This window comes from Phalacrocorax carbo, chromosome 7 (genome assembly GCF_963921805.1).
Source record: "Phalacrocorax carbo chromosome 7, bPhaCar2.1, whole genome shotgun sequence".
Taxonomy (NCBI): domain Eukaryota; kingdom Metazoa; phylum Chordata; class Aves; order Suliformes; family Phalacrocoracidae; genus Phalacrocorax; species Phalacrocorax carbo.
Window position 1 is genome coordinate 37236377 of NC_087519.1, and position 20030 is coordinate 37256406.

General features: G+C 38.8%; 1 protein-coding gene across 9 annotated transcripts in view; it reads right to left on the minus strand.

The window, feature by feature from the left end:
• The window catches only part of ARMC9 (armadillo repeat containing 9), a 72189-nt gene that overhangs the window by 25171 nt on the left and 26988 nt on the right, over window positions 1–20030 (minus strand). For all 9 annotated transcript variants that reach the window (XR_010373872.1, XM_064457505.1, XM_064457508.1 and 6 more), the window contains 9 exons: window positions 12081–12115; window positions 10776–10887; window positions 9731–9823; window positions 8364–8454; window positions 7383–7506; window positions 5314–5453; window positions 4452–4528; window positions 2342–2416; window positions 1151–1241 (listed from right to left, as the gene is read on the minus strand). Coding sequence is in view for 8 of the 9 variants with exons in the window: in XM_064457505.1 (XP_064313575.1) it covers window positions 1151–1241; window positions 2342–2416; window positions 4452–4528; window positions 5314–5453; window positions 7383–7506; window positions 8364–8454; window positions 9731–9823; window positions 10776–10887; window positions 12081–12115 (838 nt within the window). In the remaining variant the exon portion in view is untranslated. The remainder of the gene's footprint in view (window positions 1–1150; window positions 1242–2341; window positions 2417–4451; window positions 4529–5313; window positions 5454–7382; window positions 7507–8363; window positions 8455–9730; window positions 9824–10775; window positions 10888–12080; window positions 12116–20030) is intronic.

Here is a 20030-nt window from a genome sequence, read left to right on the forward strand (position 1 = left end):
AATTCATATTTGGGAAAATAGCAGAGTCAGAAACACTCTGGAATAGTGCTTTTCTCATAAATCCCACTATGATGTCTCAGTGTATTTACTAACAAGACTTCAATGAAAGTGCGTGCGCTTGCAAGTTTGTCTATTTTTCAATTATTTTTTAATAAAAGACACTACTTCTCCCTACAAAGAGTTCAATATTATACTGCTTTTATACATAAAAAGATAGTTTGCATGTAGAACACTTACTTTAACTTTTGGACAAACTAATTTCCCTAGAAAAAAGCAGCCAGGCTTACACTGGAAATCTGTACACCCAACTTTTACTCACCAATCAGACAAAACCTTTTAAAAATACCATTCACAGGTAGAAGAGGAGCAATTCTATGTGAACAAATAATGCATAGTGGCAATATAGTGCTTAAATACTTTATTTGTTCTTTTACAAGCTAGGACCATAAGATACGCTGCCCTCTGCTCTTTCCAAAAGCCAAAGAAAGCAGTCCAACTTGTTGTAGTTTTACTGTACAGTAAGATTTAATCAGAATTCACCTCCTTTTCATTATTTGCTTTCTCTTTCTTCAGCCTTCTTTTCAGCCACAGGGAACAGAAAATACAATAAATATTCCACCTCCTCATACTTGTCTGTATTACCACAGCATCTACAACTCCTAGGACCCATCACGACGTACTCTCTAAAAAGGATGGTCTCGGCTCCCTGTTCAGGATAAGCCATTTCAGATTAACAAAGATACACTCCTCAACAGAGCAAGAGGCAAGCAGAGACAGACCTAGTCCCTAAATCCTGCTTTACAAATTCTATCACCTGTTTATTTTTGCATTTGGCAGCAGTCTCTCATTACTGTGAGGCCACTAGCATGAAAGAAAACAGTCAAGGTCATTCTATTTACAGTCCCAAAATTTTGGAATTGAGACCTACTCAGCCTTTTATTTCTTTCTACTTGTAACACAAAAGGAAATTTTAAAATACATCTGACATTCAAATCCTGACCTTCATTATCCGCCCTCTCTCAGACCATCACACTATTGTTATTCTTTGAGAGTTTCAATGCGAGAATTTCAATGCCAAGTAAAAACATGAGCTTTCTTATGGCTTTTGTGAAAGATTTACAGCTCAGATAGCTGCATCTGTTCTTCTGACCTGAATTGAGCTGCTTGATAATAAATTCAATCTGTCGAATCATCTCTGCATTTCCTTCCTTGATAAAGCAGCGCAGAATTTCTTCCATTCCCTGGATTGCAGTGGAAAACATGGCTAGATTAGTATTTCATGTGACCACAGTGATGAAGTTTTGTTAGCTAAAATGTCATTGCTTTATCAGGGAAAACAAAGTTAGCGTGAAACAAACCACTGTGTTCATCTCTAAGCACTCCGTTTTGACCATACATTTCCCAAAGACAGAAGAAATATGCTGCCCAGATTGCTTCTAGGTTTAAATACAGAAGTATCCATGATGAACAGCAAATTTTCACAATAGATCTGCTGCTTCTGCCTTCTGAACTCAGTACACAGTAGTCAACAGAAAAGGGCAAACTGTCATTCACAGACACAACAGTGCAAGGTTCAGAGAAGGAAAGCAAAAAGCAGGACCAACTTTGACCTTATCTTAAACCCAGTTTCTCTTTGTGGCCCCTTATAGGCTTGAGGTAGTGTCTTTAATAATTTAAGATGACTTACAATCCTCTGTGCTTTGTGAGGTAAAACATCTGACAACAATTATGTCTGCATAACTCTCTAGGTTAATCCTTAAGACACAAAGATACACTGCTATCCCAGGAAGGGCTTCCTCAAATCCAGAAGTCAAAACACATTCATTACTATTAGACTAACTTTCACAGGAGATCAAGTCCTAGCTCTGCTAAAATCTTTCTCCTGCTGCCTTCCCCAGCCAACCATGTCTACACCAGGCAGAAACAAAAGCAGCAAAGGAACTCATCCTCTTAGTGGCTATTCACTGGTGCAGAATGAGTTAAATACGGGGAATAAGTAGCAAGTCAACTGAAAGCATCTCCTGGGCGACACCCAGTCTACAAAGTGCTAGATGAACAACACAATTATAAATCAAAGGTGTTATTTCAGAATATAGATAGAACCCTTCACAATGCTGGGGCTTGGCTTCTGGGAAAAGACCAGCAAATACAGCAAAAGTTTGAGACATACATTCATACCTGCCTGAATATCAAAGGTAGAGGGCCTCTTGTGGATTCCCTTCTCAAATGCTATTGCTCCTACCTCACAACCCTGCTGCACACTGCTCAACAGGTACCTGTGTGCATGCCATCTTTGGCATATGTGTTGATCTTTTGTGCTATGCAAAGCAGCACTTCTTACCATTGCTCTGGCTTCCTCTCGGACAGAAGGGATGGCAAGAATGCTATACAGTGTTCCATTCACATATGGTTGTATCTAAGAGGAAGAAATAGTCATAACACAGGAAAAAACCTCTTCCATTCACCCCAGTTGACTATAAGGAAAACAGGTGTAGAACAACTGTGCTCAGAGAGTTCAGTCAGGCTTGTAAAAATTCCCACTTGGGAAGCAGGGAACTTTTAGGGTGCAAATATGCTGTGATAGGGTTGATCTAAATCAGTACTGCTGCACGCAGGTTTCCCTCCCCACCTCTTCTAAAGATGTATCCTTGCAAATTGACCTAGTCCTAAAAAAAAACCAAACAAAAACCCCACCTCACCCTCCAAAAGCCAACACCCCAAAAAAAACCTAACTCAAAAAACCCCCCCCAAAACCAAAGGTTAGTTTCTGACAAACACTAGTGGCAGTACAAAAAACAGGACAAATAACAGGGACAAGACTGTCAGTGTGAGCTCAGACAGGCTTCAAGCATTGTAGCCTTAGGCAGGATGGTGAAAGCTGTAGTAGCTTCCAACATCCTCTCACTCTGTTGCTTGTTACTGTACCTCAGCAGAGGAAAAAAAAACCAGCTAGCATAAAAGCTCTGTATTATGGTTAGTGAAAGCCAACAGATCTGTCAAACTAGTTTTATCAGCACTTATGTAACCCTTTGTATTGGCCAGTTACTGTTGGAGTACTAAGATTTCCAGTCATTTATACCATTGGAAAAATGAACAAGGAGTAGGGTGGGAGCTAGGGGAAGCAAGGAAGGATAAGGGACTGGGATTTACACAAGGATTCCACAGCTTCTCAGAAAGCTCTCCTGGCACCCAAGAGCATTGCCTTCTACCTTTAACTTTGATAACAAAAGTTCTATCAGCTGCGCTGGTGAAAACTAGGTTGTAAGAATGCTCCCTCTGAGAGAAATTTCAAGGGCATTCTAAGGCAGAGACTTCAACGGTATGATAACATTTTTCTAAATACTTCAGCCTAGGGACTGGGATGTTATTTTTTATTAGTATGTATTATATTAACTCTCATAATTCATAAAAATAAAGCTAGTGAAACAGTACAATAAAGGTATGCCAAGTCTTATCTTAATCAAAACAGTGCTAGTAAAGAACTGATCTACATTTTCTAATGAGTTCATAAAACATGAAATAAACACTTTATTCAAATTTATTCTCTATTTTCAGTTTAACTGATTAATAAAAAAAAGGATTATATAATCATTGTATACAAACATGACACACCAGCGTTTATCTTTCATTGCACCTTGCACGATCGTCAAGGAATCGATCTAGAATACCCTGGTAAAAATTCTGCCTCCCTATGATTCCAACTTCATACAATATTTGCCCTCATTTTCTCCTGCCTTGAATTTTACTCCATGGTTAAAGAAGTGACTCTCTGCAGAGACAGGTGAAGCAATGCTTTCCATAGAAGACAACAAATACGAGAGTGATGTGTTGAAAAGCATTAGGTAGAAATAACTAATAATTTTTAGTATTTTCCTCTGAGGTAGTTTAATTTAGCATCTAAGATGCAAGCATGTCTGGAGACAGAAAAGAAACTTGAACCACAAAAGAGTTAAGTGGCAGGTAAAATGAAACGGTGGATAAAAACATATTAGGGCTTGAATGTCACAGGTGTATTGCTTTCTCATAATATTCCTTAAAACTGCGAGCAAATTAGCTTCTTTGCATCTGATGTTTTGCATAATGGCTTGCACCAGATCTAATGAACTAGTTAAGCTTGAGATGATTTGGTGTAAGATGACATTTCAACAGCATTAGAAACTGCAATCAAGGCGGCACACGGACTGCATGATAACGATGCATCTAGAAGACTTTCATTCTTAGCTGCCAACATTTGTCAAAGGAAGACATAATTATCTCTAGAAAGACCAATGCCCAACGAAAAAATTTCACATAATTGTGGATTTTAGAAAAATTTCATGCAACTTAATTATATGAGGGTCTAACAATGGAAATAAAGCCAATGTACTTTTTTCCATTTCTTCCTTTCTTGCTTTTTTAAATTTAATTTTTCTTTCCACCTTTCCTTAGCCCAAAGTTTGCTGTACAAATACCTCATGATTCTCATGGCCAAGAAGATCAGAGAGAACTCTGAGTACATGGTTTGCGATTCTTGCACACATTTTCTTCCCTGCAAAGGGAGAAATCATAAATACCAGATCAGAGCAAGCTGCTAACTTCTTAATATCAGTACTAAATATAATTTACACAGAGAAACACTGTTCCTTGTCCCTGCCAAATGCTGCTCAGCATAACTGAGCTGGAATTAGTGGAGTTACTCTGGATTTGCACAGCTGTAATCTTGGACAGGACGCAAAACAAAGATATTTTTAGAAGTTTAACAAAGACATTTTGTTTATGGCAAGCAGTCAATTTTCTACCCTTACCTTACTTTTCTGTTTAAAAGGAAACTTAATTTAAGCTTCTTTTAAGTCTCTTGGACATAGACAGGACCTTATTTTCTTGGGGGGAATCTCTGTGTTGCAGAAGCTAAGCATGCAAGTATTTCACTCCACAAAGTGAAGGTTAAGCTCCTTGCCATTACTGATCAGCTCAGTTCTGACTTTCTTTTATACAAACAAATCTCTCACATAAGTAAAAAGTGTCTTTTGAAAACTGAGCCTGGAACGTAGGAATGGCAGTCCTCACATATGGATATGAAAATCTTAAAGGGTTCCATTGATTAACTGTTTTCTTAATTCTTTAGATTTTGGTCAAGCTAACCTCCATAGTTTGGGATTCTTGGGAAAGAGAACTGCTCAAAATACTGGTTATAACACTCAAATATGTCTGGTTATGTGAGTCCCTGCTACTAATTACAGTCACTTGAAAGAATCCATGTATATCAGAAAAAAGGATTCACAATCTTCCCTATCCATTTCTTGGAATACGGTTGTAATTCAAAATGTAAGACACCTGCACTCCGCAGACAAAGATTCATGAGCAAGGCAACAGAATACTCCAGTGTGTAATCAGACAGGCAATCTGTATCTGTTAGAACATCAACCAGCCAGAAAATGAGCCCATCTTTGATCATTGCCGACTGCAGTGCACGCCTAGGATTAAAAACAAAAAGCCCACAAAAATCAGACCATATCAAAAATAGCTTTCAAATACATTTATAGCTAATATAAGCACATTAAACCCCTACTTTATCTACCTGCTATACAGTAGCCTGCCAACAAAAACACCCCAGAACTACCCATTTTGGCAGAATCAATTAAACTAAGGAATTAACAAAGCCTGAAGAAACTGAAGATGCAGACTCCCATAGGATTAGAGGACTAAAACATTGCTGTGTGGGTTGGGCTTTTTCTGTGTTTTGGTTTTTTTTTTTAAACCTGCAAACTACTCAGGCAAGTTTCTTCATTGTCTTCTAAGGCTTCTAGCTCCACCTAAAACTGCATTTTCAGTTGTCTTAAAATTGGTAAAAAAAGCTAGCTACACACAGCAGACCCATAAAGCAAATTAATTACTTATTCCGCCATAGGTAGCCATAGCACTATAGCACTTTTGTACTGTTGGTTTGACAAATGAGATTTTTTTGTTTAAATCTATTTGTTCTTTTCTCTAGAGATTCTTAAATCACGAATTCTTTTAACTCAACCTGTAGCTGCTCTCGAAGAGTATACTGAATAAAGTGCCTGGTGGTCAACTGTAATCTCCTACAATAGAAATTTCTCCCTTTACAAAACAAAGTATATACTGGTAGAAAGCTCTTACTGGAAAACACCTTTTTTAATCACATTATTTTCAATGGGCAGTAAGTCCAAATTACAAAGATCAAAGCAGGTATTTTCCTGGTCTGTAGTACTTGGGATCTGGGTTTCCCCTGAAATGTCATACACTTTCTCAGTCCTAGATCTTGCAGTAGGTCTATGGCATGGGCTGAGCAAAACAAGGGAGCACCTGACCACACATTAAAAAAAAGAGTCCCTCATATCAAGTATCTGGAATTAACCTTCTATAAGATTAACTGTTATTTTTTAGAACGTAAAAATTCCAAATTTTCAGTAGCTTTGGGCCTAGGGCCCAAAATTCAAACCAACTTGTACTATCAAAAACTTCTTTAATAGAAAAATAATTTTCTCTAAGATTGGTTTAGGACTTCAAGCAGCAGAGTACGAAGACTTATTCTTTTTCATCTCAAAAATATATAAGGTAACATGTCAGGAAGCAGTCCAGAATTTTACCCAAAGCACATTTACATGTGCTTCATGCAGATGAGTTCTAAATGAGGCAAATCCAAAAGCAGCCCTCATTCTTCAACAAGCCCAAACAAACAAATAATAATAAAAAAAAACCAAACAACACCGGCAGTCTTAATTTAGAAGAAACATGAATGAAAATAAGAAGAGCTAAACACATCCATCTACCTCCCTATGTTTAGTTAACTCTTCAGGGCTGAATATTCCACATGACTACTGTGAAAACAGAGTTCCTAGATCATGTTTATTTGATGAATGGGAGCAACAACATGCCCTTTAATGCTTTTGCATGGTATTTCTTTTGTGGTGGGCATTTGAGTCAGACTGCTAACACAAAATAAACAAGACAGCCTGTGCAGAGATAGCTCCAGGAAAGAGGATCAAGAGGATGAAGATGAAATCCCTGAAAAATGTTTGCAGAAACAATAATGAAAACCTTATGCTTTGGAATGTAGTACCACTTTTTTTCTATGTAGGATCTTCAGGACCTTTTACATTAAGATTCTCACTTTGTTCAATTAAGAAATACATATAAAGCACACAAGGCTATAGCAGATGTACATATACTTGAGTCTTGACAGCTGGTAAGAAGCCAGCTTAATTCCATCAGCAAAACTGAGTTCTCCTCCTCCATAAATGACACTGTTTTCATCAGTCATCAGAGGTTCCGATGACTGTTATGGGAAAATGAAGTGCTCTTCTTTCCTCCCTTAACAGAGCGTAACTAGCCTGCATTTCCTCTCCTGCTGTCACCACTGCATGCTGTGCTTTCATCACCTGAGGCTGAATTTCTGCAGAGCCCCCAAAACATTCTCCCATGTAAGGGAATCCTTGTCTTCAGCTTTCAGTCTCTCCTCCAGCATTTGCAGCAACGTTGGGTTCTGAGAAAGGTAGACACGACCTGGTGCAAAAAGCGATGAAAGAACAGATGCTGAGATATCAGCTTATGACAGAAAAGCTCCCTCTCCTTGGAAAAGTAAGTAGGATTGACCTAGTTTCTTCTTTACAAGCCATTCTTGTGCCAAGACCCTAACAAACCTGCACAAATGACTTGTATAGCAGACCAGTTGCATTCAGTCCAGGCGCTTGGGACATTAGAGGCTCCCACTTACCAAGTTCGTACCACACAGAATCCGCTATTCCTCTTTCTGATCTATCACAGTTTTGTATACCCTAGTAAAAGAGCAGAGATGTCCAAAGAGGTCAGGAAAATTAGGTGCCCTACTGCTATTGACTTCAAATGGGATTTCGGTTCCTAGCAATACTTAGCTCCTTAAGTAGCACCGAACCAAGGCTAATTTGGTACAGGCAGAGATACAAAGCTGCATATCTATGCAATCAAACAGCAGTGATGCACAAAGATTTATTCAGGTGAGGACCAGGAAGATGCAAGAGCAGCTGCACTAACTACTGTTACATAGCCTGGTAGCAGGTCTGCCTATAGGACCTTTAATTAATAGGGATTTTTCTTTTTTTTTTTTTTTTTAACCCTCATGAAAAGACTGAAGAATTAGAAAGGCAGCACCTGGGTAAGTTCCCACATAGACCACAAATCATCAGAAGAAGTTAGAAATGCTAAAACTTTCCAGATACTGAAAAACTGTTTTGAATGCATGTAACAGAAGACAGTGAATCCCTAGAAGAAGGGTGCTGATAAGGCTCTAAATTTCCAGATGCAGTGAAATGCACTTGTGAAGTACCTATAAGCCAGCCTAATATGAAAATGCTGTCTTTTTTTTTTCTCACCAAATCTTTTACCTTCTGCCAGTGAAGCAAAAGCATTGATGAGCCTTGCCATATACTGTCTGACTACCTCACTTTTAGAATGTAATAATTTGAGGACACTTCTCTGCAAAAGAAAGCAAACATTAATAAAAACTCACCAAAGCAGCAAAAAACAAAGTTAGTTTCTATAATGTTTTAAAACCTTCATTAAATTTTCACAGCAAACAAACTTTGAATGCATAACGATATCTTAAATAATGTGACTATGACTTAAAATTTCCCAGTTTCTTTTTGTATTGGCAGGGGGCTGAAAGAGAGATGGAAAATGAACAAATAAGCAAATTAGAGCTCCTCGGCTTAGTCTGTTAAAACACCATTAAGCTCAATGGTGTAGGGTGAGAATTATAATGAACCAACACAGCTATCAGTTCAAGCTGATATCTAAAATTAATATTTAGTCAGTGACAAAAAAATATCAGTTAATTTTGTTGATGAACTTAAATGCAGTAATGTTACCTGAATAGGAATGCTTGACAACTAAGAGTGTGGGAAAACAGCTCAGTAACTCACCAAGAACACCACATTGCAAACTATTTTTAATCTGTTTTACATCAGGGATTACTTATAACTTTCCTCTTACAGAAATTTAAAGGGAGAAAAAGAAATCATTGATTTAATAATCCTTTAACTTTTCTAGTGAAGTTACTGTTGCAATGACAATGGGAGCTACAATGTAACAAGTAGGGCCACTGCTTCAAACAACTGGGGAACTCAACTATGGGCAAAATTCACTATTACAAATGAAAAAAGTTGCACCTTGGTTAGCAATAGTATTGGATTATTAGTGACTGAAGCAACCTTTCAAAATCCACATACCAGCAATTCCCCTTTCTAAAGAAAGGTAACAATCTATACCAAATTCAAGGAAATACTGTTGAACATGTTATTTATTACAAGTGCATGATCAGATACTCCATAGAGGTATTGAGACTGAAGTCCTAATTTAGTTCTTATCCTAGATTGGTGAAATGGATTGAAAATATTATCTAACAATACATAATCACTCAAAAAGGGACGTGGCATCTGATAAGCAAGAGCTAACTCCCAAGTAAAGGGCTCAGCAGGCTTCTGCTCAACTCACAAACATCAAATACCAGGAGAGGTGACAAACTTCCACTTGTCTACAAGAACTGTATCTACACTGAGAGCTCTTGTAACACAAAGCTTTGCCCATCATATTTAAAGATTGGGATGCAGAAGTTAAATGTATCACATGATTTTGGCACTACTACTTTTTTTTTCCCCCCTTCCAGAGAGTGACAATTTTTTCTGATCAGCACTTTATAGAAACAAATGAGCAATATCACATACAAGTTGGAGGAAACCCCTTTCCAGCTGACCTGACAGTTGCTGTGGCAGTCTAGGAGGTCATTACTGATGTAGGCTTGCAGGACTGTCTCTCTCTGTTCTCCAGGATATGATGTTGTCAAGCGCTAAAATAAACAACAACACAAATAAATCAGTCAAATAAATAAATGGTAATGTGAATTGACGACCACTGAAGATTTTAAAGGGGCTGATACCCCATAGTTGAGAAACCTCTTCTCATGGGGAGAAGAAATTCAACCTCAGTGATCTAAGGGAAAGAGAACTGAACTGACCTGACCTCAGCTCAGTGATCCACTACAGAACTGTTACTTGGGAGCTGTCATCACTGTCCATACAGGAAGGATACAGCATTGCTTCCCATAAAGTTAAAGAGCCTGTCTAATAGCTACAGCTGTGGTGCTTTTCTAAAGTGTCTGAGACAGAGTACTGGACTAGAACCACCACTGGTCAGACCCAACGGATGTGGCTTTTTTTTTTTTTACGTGAAAACGGACAGTGAAGCTTGATCAGAATTCCACTATTGTTATCTTTCATGTCTGTAACTTTGAACCCATCAGCTCCGTTTCAGCAGGAAAATCTAACTTCCTGTTGTCACTTTTAATTTTTCTGAAATAGCATTACATGATCTGAGTCAAACAAAATGTAGGCTCTTGTAGAATATCTTGATTATAAAGGAAAGCTGGTGATTAGAGTCAGGTATTTCTCTGATACAGCAGTTTTTATATAAATCTAAAACAGAGCAATACATGGAAAAATGAACTGCCTAAAACAACAGTTTCCTTTAAAACACATAGGAAATTACTTCCACTGAAGATCCCAGGAACTCCTATCTGGCTTTGCTCAGACAGGGAGAGTACTGCTACAAATACACACCTGCTTCCTGGGCTTTCTTCATCATCTCAAGAGCCTCAGGAAGCTTCACTGACAAAGAGAGAAGTTGCCTGTAATGCTGAACTGATCACCTTAACAATTATCTTGCTCAGAAGATGGATTTTAGTTCTGGACCCCTCCAGAAGGGACCCATTTCTTCTTTCCTGCAAAGGCCGTCTCCCTTACCCAGCGCAGAGCCTGCAGTAAGAAGGCCTTGAGACGATCATTCCCTGTAATCAAATCTTTCTTCAGCTTCTCATAATCCAAAGAGGGCAACAATGGCACATCCTGCATCTTCCTACAATGCAAACAGAAAAGACATTAATAAAAACTTTCTCTTCTTATTCAGTGCAGCTGATGTTACTGAGGTGAGATGAGCCAAAACAGGAAGTCTGCTTCAGGAAGAGAGCTTCCACATTTTTACATCTTTGGTACTTTTATTACCATTCCTGTGTTAAAACAACATACTTTTTAATCTTGGACTTATTTTTTCACCATGCATGCAGCTCATTTACCATCATAACTTGCAGACACTAAACTGACAACTAGCCAGTTGATGATCTGAGCTTTTTAGTGGCACAAAACAGTATAGCAACACCCTTTTTTGCCCTGTGTGGACCAGAAGGGCATGAGGGCAGCAGCTTGTGGATCTTAGCACACGGTTATAAACAGACACTGTAACAAGTTGCAGCTCCAACCTCCCCTCTAAGCCCTCACGTACAGAGAAATGTCTTCTCCAAGGCAAAGGAGGTAGGCTGGATTTTTACAGGCTGGACTATGCTGGCTTAGCATAAGACTTAATACAGTACCACTTTCCATGCACCAGTACTATCTTGCTATTTTGAGTTTTAATACTGCAACAGAAGTTTCACTTAACAAAATTGCTTCTAGTCAATGCTTTAATTTTAATATTTAAATATATTCCACTAAACAACTTTTACTCCTATCTTCCTATCCTAATGCTTTTCAAAACAAATTTTATGTTAAATGTATATTTGTCCCTTTAATGGTAAAAACAGAAGGATCAAAACAGTGTCTCAAAAATTTAATAAAACCTTCACCGCAGATATACCATCTCTGTTTGATCTTATGAGCCAAAATTTATTAAGTCAGGCACAAAAAAATTAAACTTGAAGCACCCAAGAATCCACGCTACTGATTCCCCCTTTCCCTGGATTTGTGAGAAGCAAACTGATAACCGCAGTACTGTAATGTGTGAGGAAACAGTAAAGAAAATTCAGCGACCAACTCACAGGTGTGGAGTGGTAGATTTACTGCATTAGCAACATCCTGCTGAAATTAGGATGTTACTGAACCTGCCCAACAGAAGAACACAGATCACATGATGCATGCATGCAATGTTCACTGAGATCAGAGGAAGCACACAGAGGTTGAGCAATTTGCAGACAACTGGCAGTGCCCTTCATTTACAACCCACCCCACCCCCCACCCCCTTCTCTACAGACAGAAATGAAGCTCAGCAATACTTACAGAGGGCCTAAAGATGCTCTTAACATTGTGGAAGCCTGGATCAGAAAAACAGAGAAAAAAAGAAATCACAACAGATTAGCCCAAGTTTCATATCAACAGTGTTACTACTGAGGTCCACAGTGAATTCCTTCACTGAGGTTCTGCAATTCTTTCCCTATAAAACCTATGTTGCAAAATGGAAACACAGGTAAAGAAAGAGAGGACTTCATAGTTTATCTTTCCTTTCCCTTAAAGATTTTTGTAGGTAAAAACCTCTTTTGTTATGATCTATGTTATCGTCACTGTCATACTCCAAAAATTACCTACACTTGAAGCATTTAAAAGAATAAATAAAAGTAAAAGAGTGAGTAGAAACTACCATCCAGAGCCCACTGAGGAAGATTAAGAACTCTCTAAACACGTTTATTGACTTCAAAAATTTTTATACCTTAAAGTTGCAATAATATTTCACTGGAGACCTAGCACATATTATTGCACCCTAATTTCTATAATTCTTCATTTTGACACTAATGTTAGAGTGCCTGTTGCTACTAATATATACCCCTATATATAACTATTAATATGTAAAGAAAAGACTATGTATTCTAGTACAGATAAACCTGATATGGAACAGCATGTCATTTCTCAGTGGTTCTGCCTAGGATAAGTTCAATTTAAGCCTTGATATTTCCCCTCTGATGTCGTGTGACACAGAGCATGTGCAGGCACCACTGCCAAACAAATCAAAACTTAAAAATATCAACACCATATAAAAGTTCCATATAAAAGTTATCTGCTTCTGTAAATATTTTTTGCTAGAGCTAACTGTAAGTGAGCTGAGAAGCAACACTTCTGGCATAAGAGTGCTTCATGTCATGTCACACATTCTGATGTCAATTACGTGCCATATTCACAGAATATTCAGTGTTGCCTCTTTGTGCTGATCTCCCTGCTCACTTTCTAAAAAATCTTTCATTACCACTTATGCCTTTAGAACTGGTCTTCTCTTCTAACCTGCCTCTTTCAGGGGGAGCTCTATAATCGATGTCTATTGTCAGATTTAAAACTGAGGGATTTAGGAGACAAAAAGCATGAAATACCACAGAGGATATTGAATTACACCAGCTGACATATTCTTGAATACACTACCTCATGGGCATCCTTGGTAATACAAGGAACTGCTCTCTTAGATGTGAAATAAGCTCATACACCCACTGGAAAACATTTTATATTACATTTAAGTCAATGAATGACTTGTACACAACAGACAATTAGCAGGTCATATACTTCAAAATTAACCTGTCTTGACAGCAGTTGTCAAATCATAGTTTATCTTACACAATACAAAAGTCTTTCAAAATATATCTACCTAAACTGTTTCCCCTCATTTATTTGTATTAATTTTCCTTAGCATTTTCAACAAATATCAAAAGTTAACTTTTGTTTAAACAAACTGTTTTCCCGGTCAAAACCTATCCTCTTGTACCTGAATGTACAATGAAATCACAAATAATTTTCATTGCCTTCCTCAGCACCCTTCTCCATTAAAGGAAATGGGAAAGAAAGTGACTACAGTATGTTAAAGCAAGAGAAATGACAGAGCCCTTGAAGATCATAGAATCATAGGTTGGAAAAGACCTCTAGGATCATCAAGGCCAACTGTCAGCCCAACACTACCATGTCTCCTAAACCATGCTCTGAAGTGCCGCATCTACACGTCTTTTAGATACCTCCAGGGATGGTGACTCTACCACCTCTTTGGGCAGCCTCTTCCAGTGACTGACCACTCTTTCAGTACAGAAAATTTTCCTAATATCCAATCTAAACCTGCCCTGACGTAGCTTGAAGCTGTTTCCTCTCATCCTATCACAAGTTACTTGGGAGAAGAGACCAACACCCACCTCGCTACAACCTCCTTTCAGGTAGTTGTAGAAAGCGATAAGGTCTCCCCTCAGCCTCCTCTTCTCCAGGCTAAACAACCCCAGTTCCCTCAGTCACTCCTCATCAGACTTGTTCTCTAGACCCTTCACCACCTTCACTGCCCTTCTCCGGACATGCTCCAGCACCTCAATGTCCTTCTTGTAGCGAGGGGCCCAAACCTGAACACAGTACTTGAGGTGCAGCCTCACCAGTGCCAAGCACAGGAGCACCATCACTGCCCTGCTCCTGCTGGTCACACTATGCCTGATACAAGCCAGGATCCTCTTGGCCTTCTTGCCCTCCTGGGCACGCTGCTGGCTCACGTTCAGCCAGCTGTCAACCAGCACCCCCAGGTCCTTCTTCACCTGGCAGCTTCCCAGCCACTCTTCCCCAAGCCTGTAGCGTTGCATGGGGTTTTTGTGAACCAAATGCAGGACCTGGCACTTGGCCTTGTTAAACTTCATACAATTGGCCTCAGCCCATCAGTCCAGCCTGTCCAGATCCCTCTGCAGAGCCTTCCTAGCCTTGAGCAGATCAACACTCCCGCCCAACTTGGTGTCATCTGCAAACTTACTGAGGGCACCATCAACTCCCTCATCCAGATCATTGATAAAGATATTAAACAAGACTGGTCCCAGCACTGAGTCGAGGGGAACTCCGCTTCTGACTGGCCGCCAACTGGATTTATGATGAGAAGGTGAGACACATGAGAAGGTGAGATAAAGAACAGTAATGAGAAAAGAAATACAGCAGGTAACTAAGAGTAAATAGATGTATATAAAAGCTCTCTGCTTCTCAGCAAAGTCCTTTTTACGTGCCACTTCTCTGCTGCCTTAGAAAGAAAAACATGTGCTCCAACCAAGGTCTAACTAAAGGATATATAATTGGTAAAGATATGTGCATCACCCTTCCACGCAAATAAAAGTTTTTGGCAAGTGTAAGATTTTGCAAGCTTTTATAAATTTCAAACAACAGAAACTTCAATTGGAAGAACATTCAGACCAAGCAGGACAAGGTCCTATTAATTCCCAAATTACTTTTTAAACCAGCAGAAGGACCACAGCAAAGCATTTAGTACGGTTTGGCTCTGTAGTCTACCTACACCAAGAAGGCACCACACAGTGAGGCAGACCCTATACTGGAGCTCTGAAGGCAGGACCACTGAGATGGAGATCCTTCTTGTCCAGCACTCGCTTTTCTGATCAGACCCAAGTTTATCAGTCTAGAAACGGCACAGGTGGAAGGAAGCACTCTCTGGCTTTTGGTGTTTCTGGGAAGGCAATAAGGATACAGTTCATACTACATCAGGTTCAGTGAGGCAAAACAGAAATGGGGAAAGAATTTTCAGAGCTACTTTGTCCTTCACTGCACCTTCATTTCTGAAATTGACTGACTATGGTCAGCACTACTGATAACCAGACATGTCACAGGCAGAGATTTCCTTTCTTATCTTCATCTACGTGACTGTAATTAGTCTTAAATAAGCTAATTTGTAACCTGCCAATATGGCATACTGAGTAAGACATTGGCTTGGGTTTCAAGAGATACGCTTGTAGTCGTGATTCAGCTACCAACTGCAGACAGAATTTAAACACGCCATTTCACATCTCTGGGCCTTGATTTTTCTCATCTGGAAAGCAGATACAGGCCTCAGTCTCTTGAAAAAGCTGATTTTTGAGGTCTAGCAATGAATGGCAGTGTGCGAGAGCTAAACACTGTTTAATTGCAAACCAATAATCAAATGCTTATGGCACAACCACCACAAACAGAAAAACAACAGAATTAGTGTTTGATTATGACAGCATAATTCTGCAAAATAAGTTAACAACAGCTGATACAGTATAGTAACAACTCTGGTACAAGTATTTTCCTGTTTTGGAATTTATTTATGCCTCTATTTTAAGGAATTTTATAAGAACAAGAATTGCAGTAAAATACCGCTAGAGAATTCTATTTCTTCACTGGGCATTTCTTGGCAGTTACGCAACCAGTGGCTCATAGGGCTACGACTTCAGGGTCTGCACTACTTTGGGTCAGAGAGCTGAGGCACCCTGTGAAGCACACAGCGTGCTGAGGGACAGCATCATGCACTCTCCATCCATTGCTAAATGTGTCTGAAGAACTTTTCAATCAGTTTAATTTTCAAACAAGTGATCCAAATACAGTACTGCTGAGTGCTGATCATTCAGTTTAACCTCCAGGCTACCTCTTGCCACAGGGTCTCAACTTTTCATCTTTTTATCCCTGTTTTTAAAGGGGAAACACGTCTGGCACCCCAGATGCTTAGAACCCCCTACCCTGCCAGCCTTTCTCCTCCTCATACCATACCCTCTTCAGCTCTCGCTCCCAGACCACTGTCAATCTGGATGGCACTACCTCTGTACCCATTCCTTGGCTGCTTTCACTGTCTCCTGCAGCAGCAGCAGCATCAAGGGGAGCCTGTCCCAGCACAGAGCTCGAGCTGATACCCCCAACAGGCCATAACAGTTTGCTCCAAGTCCCACGCCTCATTTTTAATGCTGGCAGATTTGACCAGTTGGAAGCAGCAGTCTCAGCAATAGGAAGCACTGGATTATGGACCTGGGTGGAAATTAAGCCTGGGGAATACAACCCATACTCTGCTGAAAAATTCATGGCTTCCTTCACAGTACCATTTCTAATTAAAAGAGTGAAATACAGACCCATCCTAACATTTAATTTTAGCTTGGTTTAATACTCCTATTCCTTAAGATGAGCACCCTTCACCTCACAAAATATCTTGCCCCACACAAGCACAAAAGGGTAAATGGACATTACAAATTCCCTGGCAGGCAGCCAACCAAAGCAAATAAACTTCTACCTCAGCTTTTGCCTTTTACTAGGAAGCATTTGTTTATTTGTTTCCATTTCTCCTCTTTAGTATCCATTTGAGATGTCCCGATCTCAAATATTTACCCAGTTAAATACATAACCTAACACTAAAAGGTCATGTTAAGCTGTAGTTCTTGGCTTGTGCATTAGCTTTTACAAAAGGAAAAAAACCACACCTCAAGTATAGCTGGGTCCTACAAATCAGTTCTTGGGTTTACTTACATCAGCACGCTTACTTCATTTAAGACATATAATCTAACCAGTGGAAAAAGGTCATTGTCTTCACCATTATCTCTGTATACAGCAGATCCAAAGCTAAGCTTCCACATGCATTACTTCTGGTGGGAGTGCCAGATGAACCAGCCTTCACCCCCTCAATACATTGCTACCACAGAAAGCAGAAGCAAGAGATTCTTGCAAACAAAAACCTGTCCCACCACCAAATTAATAACAAAACTCTAAGTTCTTTGCAAAACTTTAGCCATATGCTTTTAAAAATGGACTTCTATGTTGCAGATATGTGTAAAAACATGAAGCTTTTAAAAATTATTTTTAGGAAGAAAGGGATACATTTAAATGAGGAAAAGGTTAATATTGAAGTCTGGAAGTGGGCAGAACAGAGCTCACTTTGGCCTTTTGATCCTCACAGATCCTTCCTTCTCTTTCCCTTTCCTGGTGTTCATTCTCAAATCTAAATGCTGAACTCTGATACCTTGTCGTTTCCGTGGCAATAGTGCAAAAACTCCAACTGTACTGTGTTTTTCAGAGAGTCTATTTGGATGCTGGAAAGTTGGGACTTACTCAAAACAGCTGCTTTTAAAAAATCGGACAAGAGAAAGTAAAACCATAGCACTGCATTCAGAGCCCTCAAAGCACTCTATTGAAAGTAAATTCTTACTATTCTTGTAAGGTTGGTATAAACATGATTTTCATCTCCAGGTGATGAATCCAAGACCACAGACTAAGAGGCCAACAGAGTTAAAAGCACTGCTGACAGGAAACTTCCTCATTATGCATCTATCATGCCAACCGTCAGACGGTGCCTCAATTAGCCAAGTTTGTATAGCCCCTCTTAGATTAAAAAGCATTTACTTCCTCAACATTTTCTCCCAAGCCCTTTTCCCAGTCTTACCTTTCCTGCAACAGGTTAAATATTAATTCAACCTTTTGAGCTTAAAATGTCAGTCAATGAGAAGAGTGCGAAGAACACGGGGCATACATAACGCATCTGCAATACATGACTCCCAGCATTCATGGATTTAATCTTGAACAAAATACTTTTCATGCAAAACCTATCTTGAGACAGAACCATCTGTCATAATTGAAACACATGCAGAAACTTGGTGTCTTAAGGAAAGGAAAAGAAACAAACACAGGAAAACAACAGCCCAAGCATAGCTCATTCCGGCAGGACCATGGGGAATGACTTATGTTTGTGTTGGTTCTTGCCAAAGCCAAACCAGGTACTACATTAAATCAAGTAATTCTGTCACGATGCAGATTAGCCACAGATGGCAGCCCTTAATTTTTGAACAAAGCGAGGCATGGATATGAACAGCATGGAACAAAACAAAGTTCAAAGGGGAAAAAAATTAATCAATATTTATAAAAGGAAACAGATGCATTTCAAGTGCAAGCCAAAGCCACAACTGATTTTATCAAATACTGTAGCCCTGTACTCAAACCAACTCCACTTTGCTTTTTGGTGTATATATTTGTAATATACTGAATGCTAAAGCTGAAAGACGGATTCTAGCCTCAGTTACCACTCTGAAAACGTGCTATAAGAATTCAGTGTAAATTCAGTGCAGGTTCATAATTAATACCCAAACATAAGTGATGAATATGTGAAGAGTAAAACCGATGTTTGAGCAAACCTGTACATATCATTAGAACTCATAAATTTATGTTGAGTGCACCTGTTATATGCTAATGGCAACAAGACTGCTACATGCAGCCTTTGATGGGTTAGACTCCAGCTTGTGTAACCTGGCAGGTTTACTGGGGCTATGCAAGTTTATTTCATAAGGAGATCTGCAAATGTTTTTGATTTTTTTTTTTTCTTGCTTATACTAGAGATATGCTGCTATGAAAATTTCCCATTTGGCATATAGAACAGGTTCTCTAAGACATCTGAAGTGTACATAAAAATGTCACACTGTAATACCGTGTGATAATATAATGATAAGACAACATGTCAGAAAAGGTGTCAAATACTATATATGAACAGTGAGGGGAGGCTAAAAACTATCTAGGTATCCAAGAAATACCTCAGAATTAGAGTCAGATAGCTTTACAAAAATTTCGTAAACAACTCTGTTGTAAGTTATTACATTCCTCATTGCATAAAGTTACATTTAACTAAGGCTACCTGTATAAGGGCAAAACTTTTCTTTAGCAAAGAACATTTAATTCATAATTTCTCATCTGTAATCAACTTTTCTCAGTCTCAAAACAGACCATTATGAGAGGGAACAAAATGCTAAATGTCAAGCAAAAGGTGTCTGTTATGACCACTGACATCATCAACAGGAACAGGTTGATTGATACACATGATCTTTTAACACAGGTGAATGTGCACAGTATTCTCCACATCAAGATAAAAAGTAGTACATAAGGAATAGTCCACTGCATTCAATAATTCTATGACTATTTCTCAAAAAAACCCTATTTTTTAAGTGGGAAGTTGAGTGCCCACAGGGGTTACTGTATTTCCAGGTGATGAATACATTTTAAAAAAAATGACAGTTCTTGAAAGGTGAATTCTTGTTTTACCCAAAGAGAGCAATAAAAATACAAATATAGATTATTTTAAAGTAGAATACTGACTGACATTTTTCAGAATTGGTGTCAATCACACTTATGATTCGATTACAGACCGAGTTACTTAGAAGTAGACTCATTTCCTCTCTTTGCAAAGAATGCACTGACTATGGGCAAAATTAGATACTTATGGTGTATTTGTAATATTGCCAGAATACAAACTTCCATCTGGGTTACAAAAGTCACAGGCAGTACACAGAATACTGTTTTGCTTTTTCAGTTTTCAGTGAAAGAGGATTCATTTTAATGGTATGAAACAATTTGATAATCTTTACTACAAAAAGGAAGTTTCACTTCAGAAATTTATAATACAAATATGTAAAATATGACGTACGTCTGAAAAGTACAACTCAAGTTGCTGTATTATCCTAAGCAATA